We start from the raw sequence: 25717 nt of genomic DNA, 5'->3' as shown, positions 1-25717 counted from the left end.
ACCAACAAGTCTTACTACTCTTCTTCATAAATTTTCCATTCCAGTCAAATTGATTGCCTGCCAGCTGTTCCCAGAATATGAGATTTCATCTACCATGTCCATATCTTGGAACAATTGTTCCCCACATCTGTGACACACTTTCTTCTCATTTCTACCTCATAGAATCCCTGGCTTCCTTCAAAGCACAATTCCCACATTAATTTTTTTGCTGATTTCCCACCTCCCCCTCATTAGCACTATCTCCCTCCTGAAAGTAGTTCATATATATACTTTGTATTTACTTGTGTATAGTTTGCATTCCTGTAGTAGAGTGTAAGTTTCTTGAGGGAAGGAGCCTTTCTTTTTTGTTTGTCCTCAGTGCCTAGCCACTTAATAAATGTTTGTTGAAAGGTTTGTAATTGGAGCTCAAAAATATAAGTGCATTTTAGGAGAGCATTGCAAATTTTTACTCTATAGATATTTCTTTTTTATGGATTGTTGATGTATTTTAAAAATTCTTATTTTTACTGATAATGTTTGTCTTTATGTCACATTTATTTCTTAATATAATTCTTCCCCTTCTGTTGCCTAGGAAAAATTTGTAAAAAAGAAATAGGAAAAAAACACAGTTTTGACAAATATGCAAACTTTTCTAACAAAGTTTTATTGCCATCTTTACTTAGAAGGGACAATGTCCCACTAAAAATGTGACCTCTGGGATTTGGTGGGTTTCTGTAAAGTTTAGTCTAGAAACCTTGCCCCTCTATTATTTGTCTTATTAATAATAACCTTTATGTTTGCTACAATTGCACACAGAAAGTAATAGACATTGGGGCTTGGACCAGTGAACTTAATATACAGAGGATCTGCTAATTGGTTTAAAAAAAAAAAGGAAGAAACTACCAGAAAACTGACCCAGACAAATGATTTTGTGAAACAGAGAAGACATCCTCTAGAAGGACCAAAATCCATTTAAAAAAATAATCGCTTACTATAATGCACTGTTATCAGTTATGGCCGCCATCAATTAAACTGTATCCATTCCTCCTGGGATGTACAGCTAGCTGCTGCACAGCAACAGGCTTTTGCTGACTTGGAATCTTAATAGGAACCTAGAGCATCGAACTAAGGGTGTTTTGGAAGGATAGGTCTTGTGTGCTGCAAAAAATCAGTTATTAATTACGAGTGTTGTCTGTTTCCCAGCAGAGCTTAGCACCTCTGCTTTGTAGGGTATCTGAAAGCATTTTGAAGTTCACTTCTTAAGTGTCACTTATTGTTATTATTATTATTATTTCTATAAACCTCTGGGATCACCAGATTCAAAGATTCATTATTATTTGGTATGGATAAATATAGGGGTGAGAGAGAACTAAGGATGTATTTGGGGAAGGCTGGTAGGAGAGAGGTATGTTTATACATAAGCAAAACTCTAGAGCATCTCGTCCTTGAGTCTAGAAATCAGGAACGTCGAGCAACTTTATTATTATTTTTTAAAATATCTACCGATATTGGACTGCCAGAGGCTGCCCCAAGCCATTCCTTCCTTCTAAGAGGGGGTGGGGCCGGGTAACAGACCAAATTGTTGAGCCTGGGAATTGACCGAAGAATCGAACCTGTCACTGCGTGTTTGGCCTTAAGTTTGCAATGCGTTGCTGTTAAACGTATTCTCTCGGGTTCAGAGAGTAAAACGAGTAAATATTCCAGGGCAGGAAAACCAGAGGACCTGTTATTATTACGTACACCCAACTTCACAAAGTGCGGAGCAGCCGCGGCGCGGAGCCGGGTGCAGCAAGGTCGGGGAGCATCTCCGGCCTCCCGCTCCTTCGAGTCGGGGTTTGGAGGCTAGGAGGAATAAAACGCTTTCCTGGAACCCGGATCCCGGAAGGGCCTGGATGCTATTCCATTTGGCTGGAACACACGCACCCGTTCAGTAATAAACCGCTCCTTTGACAGAGGAAGGCGGAACCCCCTCCTCTTGCAACCCGGAGAGGCGGGCACCCAGGGTTGCAAGAGAAATACCAAAGAAATGATTCGCTGCCCGAGAACAGTTGAACAGGGAGGCGTGGACCGAGAGCCCGGAAGTCCTGGGTTCAAGTCTCCACTGATGGTCCTGGGCAAAACACTTGAACCATCCCTGCGACCGAGGCAACTCTCTCTGGGATTGTAAGTGGCCGAGAAAGGGGAAGACACGCTTTGGGAGGGGGCGCTTCCTCATCCGGGAGTTTCCTATCCTGATGAAATCACAGATCCAGCCCCAAAAGAGGGGAGTTCGGGGGAGGAGGATGGAAGGAGGAATAGGGGGAGGAGAGGAGGGGGTAGAAGGAGGACGGCAATGGAAGGAAGAGGGAGAAGAGAAGGAGGGTAAGAGGAGGAGGAGAGTGGAAGGGGGAGGGAGAGGGGCGGAAAGGAAGGTGTTGCCGTCACTATGAAAGCCACCAGGAAAAGCGGTGTATTCAGGAAGCCAGGCTGCAGCTGAGGATCAGCTGCGAAGGAGGCGGGGATCCAAGGAGGGAGGAGTTTGGGCCGGGGGAGGGGAGGAGGAGAAGGAGGAGGGAGGAGGGAGGAGGGAGGAGGGCAGAGGGGGAGAAGATCAGGAAGCAGCGAAAGCTTCGCAGTGTCCAGACCCCCTCTCTCTCGCTCTGTCTGCCATGGCTGGTTAAAAAAAAAAATCATCATAATCATAACCAAGAGAGGAGGAGGAGGGGGGCGACGCCGCGGGTGGAGAAAGAGACGGCGAAAGCAGTGAGGCCGGGCCGGGGCGGCGAGCGGAGGGAGCGGCGGCGGCGGCAGAAGCGGGAGGAGCCGGAGCAGCAGCAGCAGCAGCAGCAGCAGCAGCCGCCGCCGCCGCCGCCGCCGCAGCAGCCTCAGCCTCCTCCGCAGCCGCCGCCGCCGCCGCGGGCAGGAGCAGCGGGGCCGCAGCATGAAGAAGAGAACCGGCCCCGGGCGCAGCAGCATGAGGTCCGTGGTGGGCTTCCTGTCGCAGCGGGGCTTGCAAGGGGACCCGCTGCTCACTCAGGACTTCCAGAGGAGACGCCTGCGGGGCTGCAGAAACCTCTACAAGAAGGACCTGCTCGGCCACTTCGGCTGTGTCAATGCCATCGAGTTCTCCAACAATGGAGGCCAGTGGCTGGTCTCAGGTAAGATCCGACCTCTTCGCTTCCCTCCCCCTTCCGCGGGGTTCCCTCCTCCTCCTCCTGCCCCGGCGGGAGGGGAGGGGTCCCGCAAAGCTAGGGCCGGGCTCCCGGGTGGGGGGCCCTCCCCCGGGGCAGGGAGGCGATGCCTGGTCTAAAAAGATCTAAAATGGTTGACAGCTCCCGAGCTCGGCCCCCTTGGGCGTCGGGGTGCCGGGAGACTGCGTCGCCGACGGGCCACGGGGGGGGCCCCGTCCCTGACAAAGTTTGACGGGAAACTCTTCCTCTCGCTACTTCCCCAGGTGCACTCGCGGGGCCTGCGGCGGCAGAGGCCGGGCAGGCCCCGGGTCGGGGCCGGGCCGGGGCGGCCGCTCGCATCTCCGCCGCCCCCCCTCCCCGGCCGAGCTGGGCTCGGTTGCACGCCCCCTCGGCCTCTTCCGTCTCCGTAGGGGAGGGGGGCTGCCATTGCAGGTGGACCCTCTGCCCTTCCGGGCTTCTTCCTCTTCCCTCCTCTCCCTCCCCAAGCTGCGGCTTGCGCTGCCCTCCCTCCCCACCCACGCTCCCCTCGCCCCGGGGCTGCCCCTCGGGTATAGGGGAAAGAGGTGAAATCGAGGCCTGGGAGATGTAGGCCTCGCTCTCCTGGGGCTCCTAGCGACAGGCGGCTGAATCGATAGCCTATTGCACCAGGGAGGCCCCGGCCTGGCTCGCGCTGGACGCCCGCCCGCCTAGTCTTGGATCAACCCGGGGTGGAGGGGGGGGGGAGAAAGAGGTGTCTAGATCCGTATGGGGGTGATGGGAGGGCTCCGCCGCCTCCACCTCTGTTCCCCTCCCCCAGTTAAAAGAGGCCAAAGTAGGGGGCAGGTGGAGGGGCACACGAAGGAAATGAGGGTTGGGGGATCGGGTGTCTCTACGCGGCTCGTGCCCCATTCCTTCCTCCATCTCTCTTCCAGTGTCAGCCGCGGGGCGGGGGGCGGGGGGGGATGGCATGTGGGAGACGCAGGCGAGCTAGGTGGGTCGTGGACCCGACCTCCCTTCCGTTTGCCTTTCTCCTTAAGTGGTGTCCCAGTCGTTGTTTATGGCCTTTTTTTTTTTCTTTTTTAAATGACCCAGCCCCTGGCAAGAAACTGGCCTGACATGGCAATCCATGCACGGATGACCAGTGACAGGTCTAAATTTGCAGAGAGCCTCTGCCAGGGTCATGTTTGGACACTCCCCCCAGCCCAATGTCAGAACTTGGATCTGGCTTGGGAGTGTGGTGACAGCGATAGAGAGAATATTTTGGGGGTGTTTTAGAGAGTAGGCTTAAGAAAAACCCCAAAAACTTTTGACTCCAGCTGATTTGAAATGTTAATGAAAATGGAACTGATTTTACTCTTGTTCTTTTTGAAATGTGAGGTGTTAAACTGGGTGGCCTTGTACCTACCTCTCCTAAGAACAACTTCCAAACTGAAGGCTTCCTCAGATAGTTTAGCTGCTATAATTTTATCATCCAAGATTTAGTGGTTAAGATTTCTCCTTCAAAGATTGAATTTGTGGCCTTTCACCTAAGTTTATGAGCTTTTCAACCAGTGTCTGGCAAGTCGAAGGGTGCTTAATGTTTATTGAATTGAGTTCTTTTTCTCTGTCCTCTGCAGTCTGACGTATACTGTTCAAAAACATAAGAAGCCTTTACTACTGTGAGGGAATTTTAGGCTACCAGACATACTTGCGGGGAAATCTTTCAAGTATAGTCTTATGTTAATCGGCTTAATTTAGATTTAAAATATTCCATTGTATCTTCCTGGTATTCCCTGTTGTCACTACTTTTTTCAGTCTGCTGGCTTACTGGGGCCCCAGGTTCATCGTTTTTTGGCTTCTGGTTACAACAGCTGCCTTCATAGCCACCTGCCTCAACAATTCAGCTAGTATGTCTCCTGGGTTATGCTCATAGGAAAATCTCTGACAGACCTTTCCTTTGGTGATAGGCACTTACACCCTATTCACATTCCATGATTGGGAAAGGAATTCTCCATCATTACTTCCTGGATTTTCTTTTCCTCCTCTGCTATGTTCTTCCTGTTTTCTGTCAACTCCTCCCCTTGCTCTTAAGTCTTCTCTAGCAGGTTCTTTCCTCAGCTCTGCCACTCCTAATTTTTACTGCGTTGATTTTGTTTGTGCAAAAACTGAATTTTTTCATCCTGGCATTCATCTTTTTCTCTGGACTTGGTGTTTCACTAAAAAGCATCCTTTAGGTTTTCACAGTTTTGCCCAGTTTAGTCTAGAGTGCTTTTCTTCTGAGCTTGGGACTCCATTGCTTCTGCTGAGGGACCCCAAATATTCATTACAGTGTGAAAGATCATTTTAATTTTGCCTAGGTAGCTCTTCATTGATTTTTCTTACACATTTTAAAATGTGTAATCATGTCAAGTTGGGGTTCTCCTTTGAAGGGGCATTTTTAGGAGAGATACCACCTGTATCTTCAATTTTTTTACCATTTTATAAATAGTAAGGAAATAAGATACTGGGTTTAGAGGTAGAAAGGACTAGCCCCTGGGGGATCCATCATGCATTTGGTACTGTGTTTTGTGTTAAGGCCTTCAAATTGTACAGTTAGGATGCTAATTTTTCATCTTCCATGCTTAACCCAAGTTGATTGCCCAAATGCATTGTCTTCAATGCATGATCCAAATTTGTTTCAGACACAGCTTATTTGGGGGCTTTGACTTGGAATCTAAGGAAATATTGAACTTATTGATTTCCTTCGGCATAGGTACTGTGATAAGTAGTGTAAGAGTTCATTAGTTAAGGCAAAATAAAGTATCTTATTCATCTGAGGGAAGAAGTGAAAGGGGGTACAGGGCGGGGGGCAGCTTTGTATATCATCTTAGGACCTGGAGCTGGGGGAAGCATGATGGAGAACATTTGGGTGAAGGTCAGAGGAGGACAACCCTAGTTTTTTGGTGGTGGGTTTTTTTTTTTATCAGAGTACACTAAAGACCACCTGGGGAGAGAGGAAATAGATGAGTTGGGGGAAACATTGCAAGCCTAGCCCTGAGCCATGATATTGTAGTAATGGGACTTCATTAATTCAGACATCTGTTGGCATTCTCTCTCTGCCAAAAGTAGAGCAGCTAAAGCTTATTGACTTGCCTTCGTAATAATTTCATCCTTCGAAAGGTGGAGTAATTAACAAGGGGAAATTCTGTAGCTGAATGTTGGAGTGGAAATTCCTCCTTAGGAGGAAGTGACCACTTGATCACAGGATCTATGATAGAGAAGGAGAGGAAATCTAGGCATGATTTGAGATGTACCTTAGGTTTTGGGAAAGCATATTTCAAAAGGTTTAGAGGAAAGATAGGATCCCATGGAGTAAAATGCTTCAGGGAGAGGTACAGCAAGAGAGATGGGGTGGGAGGCTGTGGGGAGGAAACATGGGATTCGTCTAAAGATGCCGGTGTCGGTTGTCGTTGGGTGGGCAAGGAACTCATCAGCTGAATCAGATTTCTGAAAGAAATCTGTGGGAGATGGGAGCGTAAGAGAATGTAGATGAGAACATGGCAGTAGTGCCAGAGTACTAAAGCTAAGGGTAAGTTGAGGCAGGCAAGGGAAGCTAAGGACAATATAAAAAGTTTTTTTTATCATAGGGAGAAAAAGGAGGACTAAAGAAGAAATAGGACCTTTTGCTGTGGGTATAAAGGGGTGAGATCTACTGAGAGAGAGAAGGCAAAGCTATTTAGTTCTCACTTTTTTGTTTTATCTGTGAAGGAAAATGAGTTTTACATTGGAAATGATAACAAAAATTCCTAACAGGGAGGTGATGCATGGTACATATAAGGAGATTGCAAGAGAGCATCGAGTTGCCCGGGATGAAGTTATTTGGCTTGGGTCCTTGAGTCCTCAAAGAACTAAATGCTCATGGAAAACAGGAGAACGAGGTATCACAAAGTTAAAGAAATGCAAACATCCTGATTTAAAAAAAACAACAAAAACAAAAGAGAAGGGAGTCTGCAAAGTGTAGGGCAAGGAGCTTGATTTGACTCCTGGAGAAATTCTAAATGAATCATTAAAGAGACAGTTATCAAATATATTGATATGGAAGTGGTGATTACAAAGAGTCAGTATGGCTTCATCAAGAACAGGTCATTCCAGACCACATTTCCTTTTTTTGATTGGATTATTAAGCTAATAGATGAGGGATGTATTGTGGATAGATTTCAGCAAAGCTTTTGATGAAGTACTCATTCTAGTCTTGTGGAAAAGATGAAGAAATAAGGATTAGACAATAATGCAATCAGATGGATTCCAAACTGGTTGGATGTAACACTCAGAATAGTTGTTACAGTGCAACGTCAATAAGGTAGGGACTTCAAGGACCTATCCCAGGGATCTTTGCTTGGCCCTGTGATCCTTACATATGTGTTTTTTTTTAATATACACACACATACATGTATATATATTTGGATTAAGATTTGGATAAAGGCTTAAATGACATGTCCATCACTTTTTCAGAGAACAGAGCTGAGAGGGTAGGCTAACCCAATGGATGACAGGATCCAAAAGGATCTTGACAAACTAGAACACTGGGTTAAATCTAATATGATGATATTCAGTAGGGATAATTTGGATTAAAAAAAATCAACTTCACAAGTTAATGTGGGGGAGGCATGGATAGGCAGCAGTTGTTTTGAAAAAGATTTGGGGTTTTAGTGGAGTGCAGACTTCAGTATGAATCAACAGTGTGATGTGTCGCCAGATAACCAAATTTGATCTTGGACTGCCTGAAGAGGGTCATTAGCTCAGGGGAAAAGAGAGGTGGTGGCGGCAACTAGGTGGCGCAGTGGATAGAGCACCGGCCCTGGAGGACCTGAGTTCAAATCCAGCCTCAGACACATAACACTTACTAGCTGTGAGACCCTGGGCAAGTCACTTAACCCCATTGCCTAGCCCGCCCGCCCCCCCCTGCAAAAAAAGAGAGAGAGAGGTGGTGATCCTACTTTATTCTGGCCACATGGAACCTCATCTGGAGTATTGTGTTTAATCCTGGGTACCACGGTTTAAGGACACTGACAAGCTGGAAAGTGTCCAGAGAAGGTCAGTAAGCATGGTGTGAAGGGCTTTGAGTATATGTCATAGGAAGATCAGTAGAAGGAACTAGAGATGTTTAGCGTGGAGAAGATAAGACTGGAGGAATATGTGGTAGCTCTCCAGATATTTGAAGGGCTCCCATGTGGAAGAGAAATTATTCTTATTCTGTTTGGTCCTGGAAGGCAGAACCAGAAGCAGAATGGGTAGCAGTTGTGGAGAGATAAATTTAGAATTGATGGGGCGGGTTGGGGGGGGGACTTCCTAAAAATTAGAGCTGTACAAAAATGAAATTAGCTACCTCTGGAAACGGTGGGTTCCCCTTCCTTTAAAGTCTTATAGATCAGGAATGTTATATAGAGGGGATTCTTTGCATGTATGTGTTGAACTAGTTGGCTGCTGTGTTTTTTTCCCCAATTTTCAAATTCTGTAATAATGTGGTTTTTTTAAACTTTTTTTTTTTAAGGTAATTGGGGTTCAGTGACTTGCCCAGGGTCACACAGCTAGTAAGTGTCAAGTGTTTGGTCTGAGGCCGGATTTGAACTCAGGTCCTCCTGACTTCAGAGCTGGTGCTCTATCCACTTAGCCACCTAGCTGCCCCTGTAATAATGTTTTAATGATAATATCTGACATAGTGCTTTAAGGGCTTCAGAGGGTTTTTATTGCGTTTCATTTTCACCTCATGATAACCCTGCAATATAGTTATCCCCATTTTGCAAATGAGGAAATAGGTACAAAGAAGTTAGATTACTTACCTGTGGTTGCACGGTAAGTATGGGAGCTGGAATTTGAATCAAGTCTTTCTGATTCCAGGTCTAGCATTTTATCCACAGTGCCATGTTTTTAAAAGTTTTACAAAGCACTTGGCTCACTATCACCCCATGGGCTAGATATTTCCACATTTCACCAGTAAGGAACCTGATGCTTAGAGAGGTTTACATAGAGCTTAGAGTTCAAACCCTACCTCCTGACTGCAAGTCTAGTGCTCTTTCTGGGATACCAGGCTACCTCAGAAGTGACAACATGGGTTACTATAATCAGTAATCCACAGCCAGAAAGTGAAATAGTTGGTGATAGCAACAAGGGTTGAGGTTGTTTTGAGGCTTAAGATATTAAAGTATGTTAAACTGTTTTAGCTTCAGATATGTTCTCAGCTTAAAAAATATATTTTACTGATATCTTTTGTTTTTGTATCATCTAAATATCTCCCTGTATCCTTCCTTGTCTGTCCTTCCAGAGAGGAAGAGGAAAAGAGTTCTTAACCTTTTTAGTGTCATGGACTCCTTCGGCAGCTGTGTGAAACCTGTGGACGCCTTCTCAGAATAAATTTTTTAAATGCATGAAATAAAATACGTAGGTTTTCAGTGGAAACCAGTTATATTAAAATTCAATTACCAAATATTTTAAAGCATGTTCATGCACCCCAGGTTAAGGCCTCCTGTCTTACAAAAAATTTTTTTTTAACTTTACATTTCTTGGTGGCTGATATCTATGAAATATTGGCATGGGTAATATGCTGTAGGATACTCATTTGGATCTGTGATCTCATTGGGTTGGATATTCCTTCTCTTGATGCAGAACTTAATGTGTCTGACCATCCTGTGTAACTATTTTCAATATCCTTCCACAAGTTTGAAAAGAGGCCTTTCTTGACTTGTCCATGATATGCATCTCTGTGGTACCACTTGAACTGCTGTCAAGCCTTTTTTTATTTAATTGTACATTTCTGTGATTATATCCTTTGCTCCATTTCTACACAATTTTTTATTTGTTATACATTGTAACCTATGTACATCTATGACATGCTTTTCCATTATCTCATGTGTGCTACTCATTTTTAATTCTCCCTAAAACTGTAGTGTTTCACATCTTGTAGTCCTACTGCAACACAGACATAAAAAAAGTAGACCTGTGTTTTTCAGAGGAATTTGGAGCAATTAAAAGAGCTCTGCGATTTCCTGAATGCAAGTGTAATTGTTTTAAAACAGCTCATATCTGTACAGTACTTTTAAGTTTTGCAAAGCACTTTCTTCACAGCAGCCCTGTGAAGTAGGTAGCACAAATATCATTTTCTTTTCTTTTCTTTTCTTTTCTTTTCTTTTCTTTTCTTTTCTTTTCTTTTCTTTTCTTTTCTTTTCTTTTCTTTTCTTTTCTTTTCTTTTCTTTTCTTTTCTTTTCTTTTCTTGGTTAGGCAGTGGGGTTAAGTGACTTGCCCAGGGTCACACAACTACTAAGTGTTATGTGTCTGAGGCCAGATTTGAACTCAGGTTCTCCTGAATCCAGGGCGGGTGCTCTATCCTCTGCGCCACCTAGCTGCCCTCACTTTCTTTTTTCAAATGAGAAAACTGAGGGGCCCAGTTTGCTCAAGGTGACATGACTTGGTGAGAGAGCCAGGACCAGAAAGATGCTAGTATGGTAAAGGACAGGGTTCTCTCTCTCTCTCTCTCTCTCTCTCTCCTCTCTCTCTCTCTCTCTCTCCTCTCTCTCTCTCTCTCTCTCTTCCTCTCTCTCTCTCTCTCTCTTCCTCTCTCTCTCCCCTCTCTCTCCTCCCTCTCTCCTCTCTCTCTCCTCTCTCTCCTCTCTCTCTCTCCTCTCTCTCTCTCTCTCTTCTCTCTCTCTCTCTCTCTCTCTCTCTCTCTCTCTCTCATATATATATATATATATATATATATATATGTAGGTCTCTTGATACATGTTGTGACATACCTTATAGTTTACTTAGTACTTTAACATAAAATTAACACATCTGAATCTACAATAAATGAGCACCCACTTTGCTCAGGCAACAACACAAATAAAGGAGCCAGTGGAAGAAACTGAGAAAGGTCCCAATTAGACAAAAGTTTCTTTGGTTCAGCATGCTTAATTAGCTTAACCTCAATATTGTATCACCTAATTCTAGTATTCAGTATCCGTGTGTGCTTCCTGTAATCTGACCTTGTTAATTAAGAGTTTCTTCCTCCTGCACTCACTTCTTCACTTGGGTCCAACTCTTCGTGACCCCATATGGGATTTTCTTGGCAAAGATGCTGGAGTCATTTGCCTTTTCCTTCTCTAGCTCATTTTACAGGAGGAATTGAGGCTGTTAAGTGACTTGCCTAACGTTAAACAGCTGATCTGAGGCCAGATTTGAACTCCAGAAAGGCAAGTCTTGCATGCTCCCGGCCTGCCACTACCCATTCACTTGTTATCTTCAATTTTATGGAATGGGTACTTTCAACCACAATGGATACTTTGGACTGTATATTCAATTACAGCTAAATTTTTTGTAGGTAAGATATTTGTCTTAAGCCTATATGTCAGTTAAAAACTTTTGGTTAAACCTTGCTGGAAAGGTTTATTAAAACCCCCAAATCCTTTTTGTCTTAATACCACTCTCTCTATTAGTTTGATAGCAGGAAACACAGCTAATGGTAGGCTAGAAGGAGAAGGGCCTAATATTTTTGGTATACAAATCTTTAGCAAACCTGGAAGTCGATTTTCTGGATTCCCTTCTGGGTTTGGGGGATATATGGTGTACTATTTTCTCTTTAATAATTTTCATTATTAAGGGATGATATCCTTGTAGTTTTCCCCTTCTCTCAAATGTTTTACAATGGAATTCTTTATTGGTTAGAAATAATGTAATCATACGACTTCTAGTGCTGTATCTCAAAGACATCAGAAAAGAGAAAAGGACCCATATGTACGAAAATATTTATAGCAGCTCTGACAAAGAATTGGAAATTGAGGGGATGCCCATCAATTGGAATGGCTGAACAAGTTGTGGTATATGAATGCAATGGAATACTATTATTCCATAAGATATAGTGAGCAGGCAGACTTCAGAAAAACCTGGAAAGACTGACATGAACTGATGCTGACTGAAGTGAGCAGAACCAGGAGGACATTGCACACAGTAACAGCAACGCAACGTTGTGCAGTGACCAACTGTGATAGACTTAGCTCTTCTCAGCAATGTAAGGATCTAAGATAACTCCAGAAGACTCATGATGGAAAATGCTATCCACATCCTGAGAAGGAACCATTATGGAGTCTGAATGCAGATCAAAGTTTTCTCTTTGTTTTGTTGTTTTTTGTTTTTTCTCTCCCATGATTTTCCCCTTTTGTTCTGATTCTTCTTTCAAAGCATGACTAATGTGGAAATGTTTACTATGATCATACATGTATAGTGTAAATCAGATTGCATATCATCTTGGGGAGGGGGGAAATTTAGAACTCAAAATTTTATAAAAGCAAATGTTGAAAACTAAAACTAATTAATTAAAAAAAGAAATAATGTAATCGTATTTAGAGATGACCTGTGAGGTCATTTAATCTAACCCCATTTTACATAGGAGCAACCAAAAATCAGAGGTTGTGGCTGATTTGTTTAAGTCTAGAGTTAAGATGCAATTTGCCATTGTCGTTTCTCTGTAGGAAATTTGGGAGCGTTGGGGCCGCTCTGTAGTGGTGATCTTGGAGAGCATTTCTGTGCCGAATTCAAAGACTGTTAGCACAGAGATGCTCCTGTGTGTTTGACCTACCTGGTCCATCACTCCATGATCAGCAAGTTCATTGTTAGCCCTGCTATTTTAAAAAACACAGTCAAGGTTTTGTTTGTTTGGTAGCTGTCGGACTTCTCAAGGACAACAAAAAGGTATTGGATCTGAGAAAGTGATAAATTGTGGTTGAGTTTACTTTTTTTTAAAATTGTAATTGTTTGATTTTAAAAGTTCAATCTAAAAAAAAAGTTCAATCTGTGAACATTCTCATGTCATTTTTGCTCCTGGATTTGTTTCCTCATATATAAGATGAAAAGGTTGTATTGAAATGACCCCTTTTCACTTTAACATGCTGTGGTTCTGACATGCTCCGTGACATGTTTTTACCAAAAACTCCTTCTCGTCTCTCATCTCCAACCTATCTTTCAACCTTTTGCCTATACTCTGTGCTCTTCCACAGTTGTGTGTGGGACTCTCTAGCCTCCATGCCTTTGCTCTCCTGCCTCAGCTCATGTTGCTCACTAAACTTGCTTTCCTTTGGCCATTTGAAATTCCCACCTGTCCTTCCAAACCTGGTTCAGATGCCACATCATCTGTGAAAGCCTTCCCTGAATCACCTAGAATACATCCTGGAATGGATCTCTTCTTTCTGTGAACTTTCACAGCATCCAATTTATACATTTCTTTATGAATGTATCATGTTCTGTTTTATAATTATTTGTGCACGTGCTCGTCAATAAGCTCTCTTGAGAACAAGAGCCATGTCTTATTTATTTTTCTACCTGAACACCTGTTTTTCTTCTTTCTCTGTATCTTATTTTCTTATATATAAAAACCTTTATCAGACCAAACACTTGACACTTACTAGCTGTGTGACCCTGGGCAAGTCACTTAACCCCAGTTGCCTAAAACCAAAACAAAAAACCTTTATTAATGTGGGAAGATAATAACTTTTATGCATGGAGCTTTTTAAAATTCGCAGAGCACTTCCTTACAATAGCTTGATGATGTAGGGAGGACAAATATTGTTATACCCATTTTATTGATGAGGAAACTGGAACTCGGGGAACTTAAGTCAGTAGGCATTTATTAAGTCCTTGCCATGTGCCAGGCACTTTGCTAATCTGGGAATACAAAGGAAGGTAAAAAGACAGTTCTTACTTTCAGAGAGCTAACCTTCTAATGGAAGGAGTGTGTTAAGTGTATAGGGAATGCCCTAGTTTTACCTGCCTACTTTAATGTTAAGTCACCTTCGTAATGACCTGTAATGCTGGAAATTTATTGAGCATGATGGTAAAGAAAGAAATTGGAATTCATTATTTCTGCTTAAAATGAAGAATGATCAGTAATAGTTCAGGCATCTACAATGTTTGCTACGTTGGCCCTATGAGATTGCGCCATAGAGAGAAATTGGTTTCATTAGATGCTTTTTAAAATTTTCATATTTTAAGAGTCTTGATACCCATGACTATTGAATAAATGAAAAATACTAATTTGATTGGGCAGCTAGGTGGCTCAATGGATAAAACACCTGACCTAAAGTCAGGAAGTCCTGAGTTCAAATCTGGCCGCAGACACTTAGTAGCTGTGTGACCCTAGGCAAGTCACTTAACCCTGTTTGCCTCAGTTTCCTCATCTGTAAAATGAGCTGGAGAAGGAAATGGCAAAGCACTCTAGTATCTTTGCCAAGAAACCCCAAGGGGTGTCATGACTAAACAGCAGCAGCAAAACTGATTTGATTGAAGCATACCTGTTGGAGAACAAGGTGAAAGAAGACTGGAAAGGTAGGAGGGGCCTAGGTTACAAGGGCCTTGGCCTGCCAAACAAAGCATTTTGTATTTGATCCTGGAGGGGATATGGAGTAGGAGGTGTGATGTGGTCAGACCTGGGCTTTAGGAAAATCACTTCACTGCCTAAATGAAGGAGAGGTGGATGCAGAGAGAGAGTCGAGGTGGGCTACTCCAGTAATTCAGGTGTGAGGTGATGAGGGCGGCAGCATCAGAGGGGAGGAGAGGGGCGTGTTTGAGAGATGAAACCAACCGTTATTGGTAACAACAGATTGAATATCGGGGGTGGAGAAGTGTTAAGGAATCCAGGAGGAGTCCTAGGTTGGGAGCCTGAGTGACTGGAAAGAGGGTGTTGCCCTCTGTTGTAATAGAGAGGCTAGGGATAGTGGAGGGTTTAGGGAGAAGGATAAGGAGTTCTGTTTGGGGCATATCGAACTTAAGATGTCTACTAGACCATCCAGTCTGAGATGTCTGAAAGGCAGTTGGAGATGTTTGGGACAGGAAAGGTAGATTAGAGAATTATCAGTATAGAGATAGTAATTAAATCTACGTAGTCAAGCAAAACAAACTCTTGCGTTGGCCATGTCCAGAAAGGTATGTCTCATTCTTCGTCTTGAGTCTCTTCCTTCACTATCGGGAGATGAATAGCATGGTACATCGTCTTATTTCATTGATTATTTCAGTGACTAAAGTTGTTTCACTAATTAGAGTTCTTAAATTGTTCCCAATTGTGTTCATTTGCAATGTTACTGTTATGGTATAAATCGTTCTGGTTCTTCTCACTTCATTCTGCATCAGTTCATATAAGTTTCCCCAGGTTTCTCTAAAACTATCCCTTTAGTCATTTCCTATAATTACATTCATATACCAGAATTTGTTTCGCAGTTCCCCAACTGATGGACGCCCCCTTGGTTTCCAGTTATTTGCTACAACAAAAGAGAGCTATTATAGATATATCTGTCATCCATATTGGGGAGGGGAGAGAGGTGTGTGCGTGTCTAGCAGTGGCACAAAGGGGTACACAGATTTCGGTGATGTTTTTGGATAGAGCCCCAAAATGGTTTCTGGAATGGTGAGGCCAATTGTACCCGTTTCCCCATAGCCCTTCCAACATTTGTCATTTTCTTTTTTTGTCATCTTTGTAGTCTGATGGGTGTGAGATGGAACTTCAGGGTTCTTTTAATTTCTCTATTAGTGATTTAGAGCATTTTTTTTTTTGATGAGGCAGTCGGGGTTAAGAGACTTGCCCAGCGTCACACAGCTAGTAAGTGTCAAGTGTCTGAGGCCGAATTTGAACTCAGGTCCTCCTGGCTCCAAGGCCGGAGCTTTATCCCCTGCCCCGCCTAGCTGCCCTGCATTTTTTTCAGATAGTTTGGATTTCTTTTTAAAAACTGTCTTTTCATATCCTAAGACCATTTATCAATTGGAGAATGAGAGTTCGCCGTTTTAACTCTCTTCCAGATTTCCCTTTTGGGTCAAAGGCCCCATCCTGCTCCCAGCCTCCCAGGTTTCTAACCTTGTCATCAGCCTCAACTCCTTACTCTCCTTACTGCGCCTGTCCAGTCATTTGCCAGGTCTTGCCATTTCTCACTCCATAGCCTCTCTTGCTTCTTTCTGATCACGTTCCCCTGACTCAGCTCCTGGCCTAGTTCAGGCTCTCATCGCTTCTCACCTGAATTATTGCACCTGTCTCAAGTCTCTTCACTCGGGTATGTCGTTAAAACTGCTGCCATGATAATACCACCTAGCACTTACAAGGCACTTTAAGATTTACTAATTGATTTCCAAATTTTATCTCATTTTATCTTCGCAGTGACCTTGGGAGGTAGGTGCTAGGATAATCCTTATTTTACAGATGAGGAAACTGAGGAGACAGAGGTGAAGTGACTTGCCCAGGGTCACACAGCTAGTAAGTTTCCACGGCCAGATTGAAATTTAGGTCTTCCTGATTCTGGGGCTAGTGCTCCATCCACTGGTTCCCCCAGTCATCTTTAAGTGTGCTTCTGACCATGTCCCTACCCTGTTCAGTCAACTCCCTGTAGCCTCCAGTATCAAACATAAGCTCATCTGTGGAGCTTTTAAAGCCCTTCGCAGTCTGGTCCCAGTCTGTCTTTGCAGTCTCATGGACGTCACTCCTCCTGCGTTCTCATCCAGCTCAACGGTCATCCTTTGTTCCTCGCACCACATTTTTTCTTCCATCGTTGTGACTTTGTGTTGACCGGTCTCTGTGGTGTCGCTCCTCACATCTGTCTGACGTAAACCCTCTTCTCCTTAAAGATGCAACTCGAGCATTGTCTTCTGTATGAAGAAACCTCTCCTGATTCCCCAAACTGCCTTGCAGTAAACACCTTGCATTTGTGTGGTTTTGCTTACATTTATTCTGTAAAAGGTGTGTCTTTGTCTCTGCTGTGAGATGGTGGGGTACTTGTCATTGACTCACCCAAGTGTTTGGTGATTGCTGATTATTAGAGCTACCCAAAAATAGCGCAGGTTGCCTTAGGTGTAGGGTTTCAAGCCAAGGCTGGAGAGGCAGTTCACCAGTTATGTTGTGGAGGGGATTCGTGTAGAGTTTGAGGTAGGCTGGATCAGGGGGGCCTCAAAGCCACGTGTGGCCCTCTGGGTCCTCAAGGGCGGCCCTTTGAATCCAAAACTTCACAGAACAAATCCCCTAACATAAAAGGATTCAATTTGTAAAACTTGGACCCAGTCAAAAGACCCCACACAGGGGTCTCGAGACCACAAATTCCACACCCTGGCTAGATAATCTCTGCAATCTCTTCCACCGCTGAGATTCCTGGAATCCAAGTCTAGTCTTCTTTCTAATACACCCACCGCGCTGCTTCTCTTTCTAGGGTTCTGTTCCATACTTCCCCAGGTCCAAATGATATGCTAGAATGTTCTTCCCTAACCCAACTAGGAGTGCGAAAGGACTGTCTTTTGCCTTTCTTTTTTGGCTTGGCAATGGGATTATGTGATTTACCCAGGGTCACACAGCTAGTATGAAGTGTCAGAGGCTAGATTTGAACTCAGGTCCTCTTGACTCCAGGGCCTGCGCTCTATCCACGCGCCACCTAGCTGCCCCATTGCTTGCTTAGCACAGTGCCTGGAACGTAATAGGTGCTTAATAAATGCTTATTGATTGCGTTCATGTTACATTAATTTTTTTTTGGGGGGGGGAACAAGACCCGTGACTTCTTTAGTGTAAAGATCTCCTTGTTAGGAACTTCCTGTACCTATTCAGACTGACACGTGCCTTGCAACGTAGTTGCTTGGGGACAGTAAGAGGTTAAGTGACTTGCCCTAGGTCACCTACTTTTTGAGGCCAGCTTAAATGAGCTGTATTTACTTTGCATTTGTAAATTCTTTAAATATTTTTAACATTCTGAATTTAAACACCAAAAAAAGTATTTCCTTACACAGCGCAGAACATAGAAATTCCCTATGAAGCCCTGAACTCTGTTTCATACTGCTTGCTTTAAAATAGATATTTATTTATGCATAATAAATGTTACTTTCAAAACTATCCTGCTTGTCTCCTGGGACTTCTGTTATTTTCTGTGCATTTAAAAAATGTCGTAGCGGCCCTCTTTTTGCTATCACTATTGCTGCTCTCTCCCTGCCCTCTTCCTGATCCTCCTCCTCCTCCTCCCCCACCCTGATTAAAAAGCAAGAGAGAAAAGAAAAAAAATCTTTGTAACAAATAAGCACTGCTCATGTCCAAATAGATGTCTCTGTGCCTTTTGTCCCTTGCCTCTCTGTCAGGAGGTGAGTGATGAGCTTCGTGATATGTCCTCTGTAGACGTGATTGGTCGTTTCATTGAATAGAATTCTTTAAGTCTTAAAGTTGTTTTTCTTAACAGTGTTGCTGTCCTTTTATATATTATTTATTATTATTATTATTTATATTTTATATATTGGTTCCGCTTGCTTTCGGTTCATACTACCTAGCTTTCTCAGAATTTTTTCATAGCTTTTTGTGGCAGAATAATATAATTATTTTCATATACCATAATTTGTTCATTTATTCCCCAGTTGTGTAAGAGGCAATCTGAGGCACCCATTTAGAGTTTAGTTCTTTTCTTTTCCCCTCCCTTTTAACTCTCCCTTTTAACAAGTCTGTATTGCTTGTAACTTTTCCCTCTCCAATTTTATCCTACCTCTTAAACCCCTCCTTCATCCCCATTTGTTTTCTTGTTGAATTTGATGTATTTTTTTTCACTAAACTATGTGTTTTCAGTCTTCCTTTGTCTGTTTCAGGTAAGAGTGTGGTTTAATCTGGTGCCCATTTCCCCTGTTGTTCCTCCATGTTTGTATATTTCTGAGTAGTTGCATTTTTTCCCCCTTTTTTTAGGAAGCTCTTGGTTTTGGCTGTGACATTGTTCAGAATTTTCCCTTTTGAATTCCTTTCAAGAGCCCATTGGTGGATTCTTTTTATCTGTACCTTGCCCTCTGGTTCTAATAGATTTGGGTAGTTTTCATTTATATAAAATATAGTCTGGCTTTTTTTTTTTAGATCATCATTTTTGGGGAGGTCTAGTGGTTCTTAATGGTTTTCAGGTCATTTTTTATATCAGATATATTACATTTTAAAAGCTTTTTTCAGTCTTTTGGTTTTGTTTTAATATTGCTTATTCTCTTATGTGAATTGAATTGAATTCTATGTGGCCTAGTCTAGTTTGTTCAGGGTAGCCATTTCTTGGATAAAGTTTAACACTTCCTCTTCCCAGCTTCTTATTCTACTTCCATTTTTTTCCCCTTTCTGAGCTGTAATATTTTTTCTTCTTGCTTCATTTCTTCTAGGAAAATTTACATGGTTCTTGGGTAACGTCTGTTCTTGTTTGAGTCTGTGCTTGGAATGGTTGTGAAGTTACTCTCTCTTATGGATATTGCTAGATGTACAGTGATTTTTTGTACTAGTCTCTGTCTTTAGTTTATTCCTCTCTCTAGGCTTAATTCCTTGGGGCTTTGTGCCAGGGCCACATCCCCTGCCCTGCTTTTGGTGGAGTGATGAGTCCCTTAGAGTCTTACAAGGATCACTCCACGTCCTGCCCAGTCTTTGAGGTTCAGAACACCTGACCTTCAATGATCTGTCTGGCATGTCAGGACAGTATAATAGAGACTTCTGAGCTGTTGGGCTGGGGCTGCTCTTCTCTGAGCACTGTTGCTCCACCAGGGAAAGCTTGGCCAAGCTCTTTGCTGCCTAGTGCTGTCCTCAGGGGCTTCCAAAGTCACCGCTGTGGGTCTTCCTTAGGGAGTGAGCCTTTTGGTAAAGAGCCTTGTAGGCTACACGTGTGTACCCCCTTTTCTATAGCCCTAAGATTTCTGACTGAATATGTGTGCAGTTATGGTGTGCAAGTCATTTATCATAGTTCTCAGTGGATTTCTTGATCATTCTTCAGACTGGTGAGAACATTGTGGAGTTTTTCTGGAGAAGGTCTGTGGGAGGTGATGGTCAGCTTCCTATTTAAGACAGCCATCTTGGCAGAAAGTCTGTATTTGTAAATACAGTCTACTTCCTTAGAACATATTGATTGAGCAGATTTGTTTTAATTTAAACTGTAAAATCAGGTTTCTTTACTCATTGTCTGAGGATTGACTATTAATGCACTATGTTTTAGTGTAGATAATTAAAATTTGGGCAGCGAAATGCCTTGAGCTTTTTGGAAGAAGGTATAAATACAGTCCCTATAATAAGCAGGTTATGTTCCAAAAGTTTCAGAGTTATTCTGAAATTCTAAGAGCACTTTCCCATAGAAAGTTTTAAGTTCATAGGCAAAACCTTCCAAAGTAAAAAATTTTAATGTCACAATTATCTCTGCCACAGGCCTCCTGTGGTGCCTCACTGTGGTGTGTTAGGTGAACCTGGATTATTTTTCTTTGTTTATAGGAGCATTATCTCCCTTTCAGTAGTATCTCATTTTAGAGGTATAGGCTATATTCAGACCAATAAGATGGATAATTCTGGGCAATATTAACTAAACTCGACCCTTTTCTTTATCTACATATAACACATTTAATGTTATTGAATTTCCTAGGTATTCAGAATTCCCAAATAACAGATATTTGCCACTATGGAAACCCAGGCTAGAAATTCTGGACTCAGACTTCATTCTGCCTTTTTGTTTAGGTTTGTTTGTAAATTTGAGTATTTGCAAATTAAGAACTGCTTTATTAGATTAAATAAAAGTCTTTACAGCATTAAGATTTCTCTAAGAGTAAGCAGTATTTACAGTATTAAGATTATGTTATCCTTGCTGACACTCTACTTCTAGAACGTCCTGGCTAAAAGTGTGCTGTTTATGATGAGATAGACAGAATATATACATTCCAGCCTAATTGATCATAAAGTAAAACCCTGTAAGCTGAATCATACTTTTCCATTGCTTAAAAGTGACAAATACATTCCAGAGGATTGGAATATATGGTAGCCAAGGGTAAAGTAGGCAGAGCCAGGATGAGATACAGCTGTAGTTGTAGTAGTGGCAGGAAAGGAGCTTCCAACTCTTCTTCCACTCTGCCACAAGTGATTAGTTCATCTTAGTTGGGATGGTGCCAAGGCAAGGGAGTACGGGCATCTCTTGGGGTTCAGTTCTGTTTGCATCTTTATCAGTCTTATGAAGAATCTGACCAGGCTGCAGCTACTCAGGGTCGAAATGAAAACCGAGTTCCTTTTCATCCATTTTTTTCGTAATGCGATACCGAAATTTCATATTTTTGATGCTAAATGTATTCCCTTTGATTTGAATCTGCTGGCTATCAATTTTAGGCCCACCGATTGAGTGGCAGATTGGTTATTTATTTCCATGAAGAGACAAAAAAAAAGACACCCAAGATTATCAACAAAATTTCTTGGACCAGAGGCTGTGCCTCCAGAGATCAGGGTTCTTTACCATATACAGTTTCATTGAGGGCTTATCCTGTTGTGTATTTGTTTTACTTTGTTGTGTCCCTCTTTCCCCCCCCTAAAATAAATATAATAATAAACATAATAATAATAATAATAAAAACAAACTCATGAGTTGATAGTGAATGAAGGTACTTTTTTTCTTTAATTTATTTTTAGTTTTCAGCATTCACTTCCATAAGATTGAATTCTAAATTTTCTCCCCCTCCCTTCCCTCCTCTCTCCCCAAGACAGTGTGCAATCTGATATAGGCTGTACATATACATTCATATTAAACATATTTTCACTTTAGTCATGTTGTAGAGAAGAAATAGAAGCAATGGGAGAAACCACAAGAAAGAAGAAACAAAAAAAGAGCGCAAATTGTATGCTTCAATCGAATGCAAATACTTCTGAAGTAACATATCTGCATAGAGCCTGGCAAAGAATTGGCACTTAATAAATGCATGTTGATTATGTGTTTCTTTCCCTACTCCAATCTTCAGGTTTTTTTTTTCTTAATAAAAAGAAAATGTCCAGTTATCCAAATTATATTTAGCTGTTTTGCTTCTTGGAGTATCCACATGACATTCAGAATGTATCTAGAAAAAGAGAATATTGAATGCAACAACAATGTTTATTAAGTGCCTACTGTGTAAAAGGCACTGTGCTAAGTGTTGTGGAAAATAGTGACAATATTAAGTAGTCCCTGCTCTCAAGGAGCTTTAATTGGCTTGTTCTAAAAAGGGTTTATAAAAGTTGTGGTTTCTCAGCTATAAAGCTACGCTGGATTAGAGCTATAATTTCATTCTATAGCATGATGAGATATGATTGCTGGACTGTCTTAAGTACCTATGTTAAATTCCCAGGTCAGCCGTTGTCTAATATTAGACTTTACATCCCAGAAAAATGAGCAAATACTTGTACATCATATACCATACATAAAACATCATACTACTTTTTTGTGAGGGCAGAGAACTAGAAACAAAGTGGGTGGCCATCACTTGGAGATTGAGTAAGCAAATTGTGATCTGTGAGTGGAATGGAATATTATTGCTCCATATGACAGAGGAAATGTGGGAAGACTTATAGGAGCTGATATGGAATGAAGTAAGCAGAACCAGGCAACCAAATACACAGTGACTACAGTGGAAATGGAAGGAAAAATGAAATGAAACTGAAAGCCCTGGAAAAGAGTTGAGAAGATGCACTTCCGTCTTTGCGCTGCAGGGCCAGGGGACTGTGAGTGCGGAATATTGTGTATCTTGGTAGTCTTGGGGTAGAATGTACTGAACTTTATTTTTTCCTTTTGAATTTTTGTTGCAAGGGAAAGCTCAATGGATAGGGGGGCAAATATATTTGGAAATAAATGTAATACAGAAACAAAAGCATCAGTATAAAAGAACAACACTTAGTTGCTGAGGTAGAAAGTTAAATAGGATATGATGGTTCTTGTTCTTAAGGAGCTTACATCCTAGTAGGGAAGGTAAACCTGTATTTAAATAATTATAACAAAATATAATATGACAAACTCATTAAGACTGATATATAGGGGCAGCTAGGTGGCGCAGCGGATAGAGTACCGGCCCTGGAGTCAGGAGGACCTGAGTTCAGATCCCACCTCAGACACATAACACTAGTTGTGTGACTCCGAGCAAGTCACTTAACCCCAATTGCCTCACCTCCCTCTCCCTCCCCCCAAAACACTGATATATAAACATAACGTTTTGAGTTCATAGAATGTAAATATCATTTCTTGCTGGGGTGACTTCAGGGAAGGCTTTACAGAGGATACAGTAATTGAATGAAATTTCGAAGACAAGGTAGGATTTCAACCAGCGAAGGAAGAGAAGGTTTCGGGTGTAACGAAGTAAGGCAGGATAGCAAAGCTGTGGTGGCTAGAAAGTGCCATGCACCTATGTGGAGGAAGAGTATAGGCCAGAGAGGGTTGGGAAAGGTAGGTTTGAGATAAAAGGAAGAGGTTTTTGGTGAGGTCATAAAAGTTTTGAGTTGTTGAGGATTTGTGTCAGGATTATAGAAGGTTCATGTGTAGAAGGGTTCATTTCAGTCTAGTCTCATTTGATAGATGAAGAAACAAATTCATGGGCAAAGATGAGATTAGAATTTATATTCTAAGGTCCAGTCATGATTTCTTCAGCTCATTTGAGTCCATCCTTGGCCCATTCTTATCTTGAAAAATGAATGAATGAAAAAGCATTTATTAAGCATTTTTAACCCAATGTGTTAAGCATTGGGTGTACAAATAAAAAAGCAAAACTTGTCTGCGCCCCTAAGGCACTTAACATTTCTGATAGAGGGAGGCAATAGTACTTAGAAGAGTAGTAGCAAGCAATGGAGCGCTTTGGAGGGGCTACTTTGGATGGTTTATAGCCATTGGGAAGAGATTGATATACCCCTTCCAAGTGCAGCTGGAAAACTTTATTTGATTGTAGTTCCAGAATTGGGGATGGAGGGAGAAGGGGGAGTGAGGTAGTAGGGATGGGGTAGGCTGTGGTAAGTTGGCTAGCTAGATTGTGAATGTGATGACTAGGGGATAGACATGCTTATATGCAGCCAGGTGTGGCAGTCATCATCTAGGACAGTTACTGGGGCTCCAGAGTAGTATTGGTTAAAAATTTTCAGGACATGATCTCTGGGCTAGATGTCAAGGAAGATGTTGAACATATTGTGAACATGTCTGGGGAATAGGGAGTGAAAATCTGCTCTTTGTGTCAAGAATATTTTCCAGGAGAAGGAATTATTTGCAGGTCCAGATGTTGGAGACTCAAGTTCCAGTTATATCTTGCGTTATATCTACCACTCAAAGGCAAGTGATTCCTCCAAGCCTCAGGGATTGTTATGTTTCTCTCAGTAGTAGTTTGGCCCAGTGCAGGTATCTCTAATCACTATACTCAACTATCTGGAACATATGTTTTACTTTAGATACACTATGGAAAAGTGGCAGAAATCTTGATGATTAACCAGCTTCTACTCCCCATTTATCCACAGAGTTGACCTCTCTGCAATATGTCCCCTTTTGCAGAGATACAAAGTGGCCTGGTATGTCCAACTGTGACTTGATTAAACCAATCAATATAAGCTTTCCACCAGGGAAGACAACTTTGTATTGTTTCACAAGTAGAGAGCTGTGTTATGCTGATAGCTGTTATTTTATGGAGCTTTGCAAGAGCTAGGTAAATATGCCTTCATGTATAGATGAGAGCCTACTATAAATGGGAGAAATTTATGGTCAAAAGACCTTATTTCCTGCTGTGAAAAAGCGGATCCCTTTATCATGTAGGACTGAGAATTAAGATGTCCACCAATGACGTGATCTCTTCACTCATGATCCTTTTAGTCTCTTGCTAGTTTTGGAGATGTAGAAACTCCTTCCCGGTATCCTGCTTATCCTCTCTAGGCCTGCTATCCATTGTTTGATATTTGGGGTCTCCCTAGTCCAAGGATGCCCTTCATTTGGAAATTCTATCTGTCATATAAACTGTTAGCTCTCATTAGGAGATTCTGTTTTATAGGATTTCTATAACGCCTCCTAAAGGGACTATTTCCCTTTAGCACAAATGGTTATCTGCTAAGAGGCAGTGTAGAAAACTGTCTCTGAAAAGCCAGAATCTTATTCTCTGTGAAAAAACTAGCCTCTTTTCCTGTTAAGAAGACAGTTTCAAACTTTAACACATATGGTAAGGTGATCTGTTTTGCCTTTTAGACTTTTTGAGCCATTTATGGATGGTGCTGGACCATATAATAATAATAATAATAATAATAAATAATAATAATAAATAATAATAATAGCTAGCATTTATATAGCCCCTTAAAGTTTGCAATGCTCTTTACATGTTAATTCACTTGATATAGACTGGAAGACCATGAGTGTTTTTCCAAGCATTTGTAATTTTCCCCCCAGCCACCTCCCAAATTCTTTGGGAGAAAAGCAATCTGGCATAGTTGTTGGAAGACTAGCCTTGGAATCAGAAATACCTCAAGTCCTACATCTGATACACATATACGTACTGTGTGACTATAGAGTGCTCTTGGCACCTCTAAAACTCTAAGACTAAGTCCATCTTCATTGGTAGAGGGAGTTTCTACACCAGTGAAATGATAGATCCAGGCAAAAAATAATATTCAGGAATTAAGATGTTTTTTGTTTGAACAAAGAAAGGTGCTTTAATGAGAGTCGTGACAAAGCAAGGCTTCTACTACTTAAAACAGAATAAGGAAGTTTCCTTCAAACACCAAATCCCTTTGGGTTATTCATCTTTCTGTTTTCTCTTCTTTAATGGATTCTCTGCCCTGTCCACAGTAGCAGAGCTTGTATGATGGGTTCAGGTGTACAACTGTAGAATGATATGAAGGAGTTTCAGGGTTCACATG

General features: G+C 42.0%; 1 protein-coding gene across 1 annotated transcript in view; it reads left to right on the top strand.

Moving 5' to 3' along the window:
- The first annotated feature begins 2819 nt into the window (after positions 1-2819).
- The window catches only part of DCAF5 (DDB1 and CUL4 associated factor 5), a 139875-nt gene continuing 116977 nt past the window's right edge, over positions 2820-25717 (top strand). The window contains exon 1 of the mRNA XM_021004647.2: positions 2820-3116. Coding sequence (XP_020860306.1) covers positions 2900-3116 — 217 coding nt within the window. The 5' untranslated portion in view covers positions 2820-2899. The remainder of the gene's footprint in view (positions 3117-25717) is intronic.

The sequence above is a fragment of the Phascolarctos cinereus genome, unplaced genomic scaffold (genome assembly GCF_003287225.1).
Source record: "Phascolarctos cinereus isolate Bilbo 61053 unplaced genomic scaffold, phaCin_HiC Scaffold_3;HRSCAF=262, whole genome shotgun sequence".
NCBI lineage: Eukaryota > Metazoa > Chordata > Mammalia > Diprotodontia > Phascolarctidae > Phascolarctos > Phascolarctos cinereus.
Note: the sequence above shows the minus strand (reverse complement) of the source record. Positions and strands in the feature narration are given on the sequence as shown.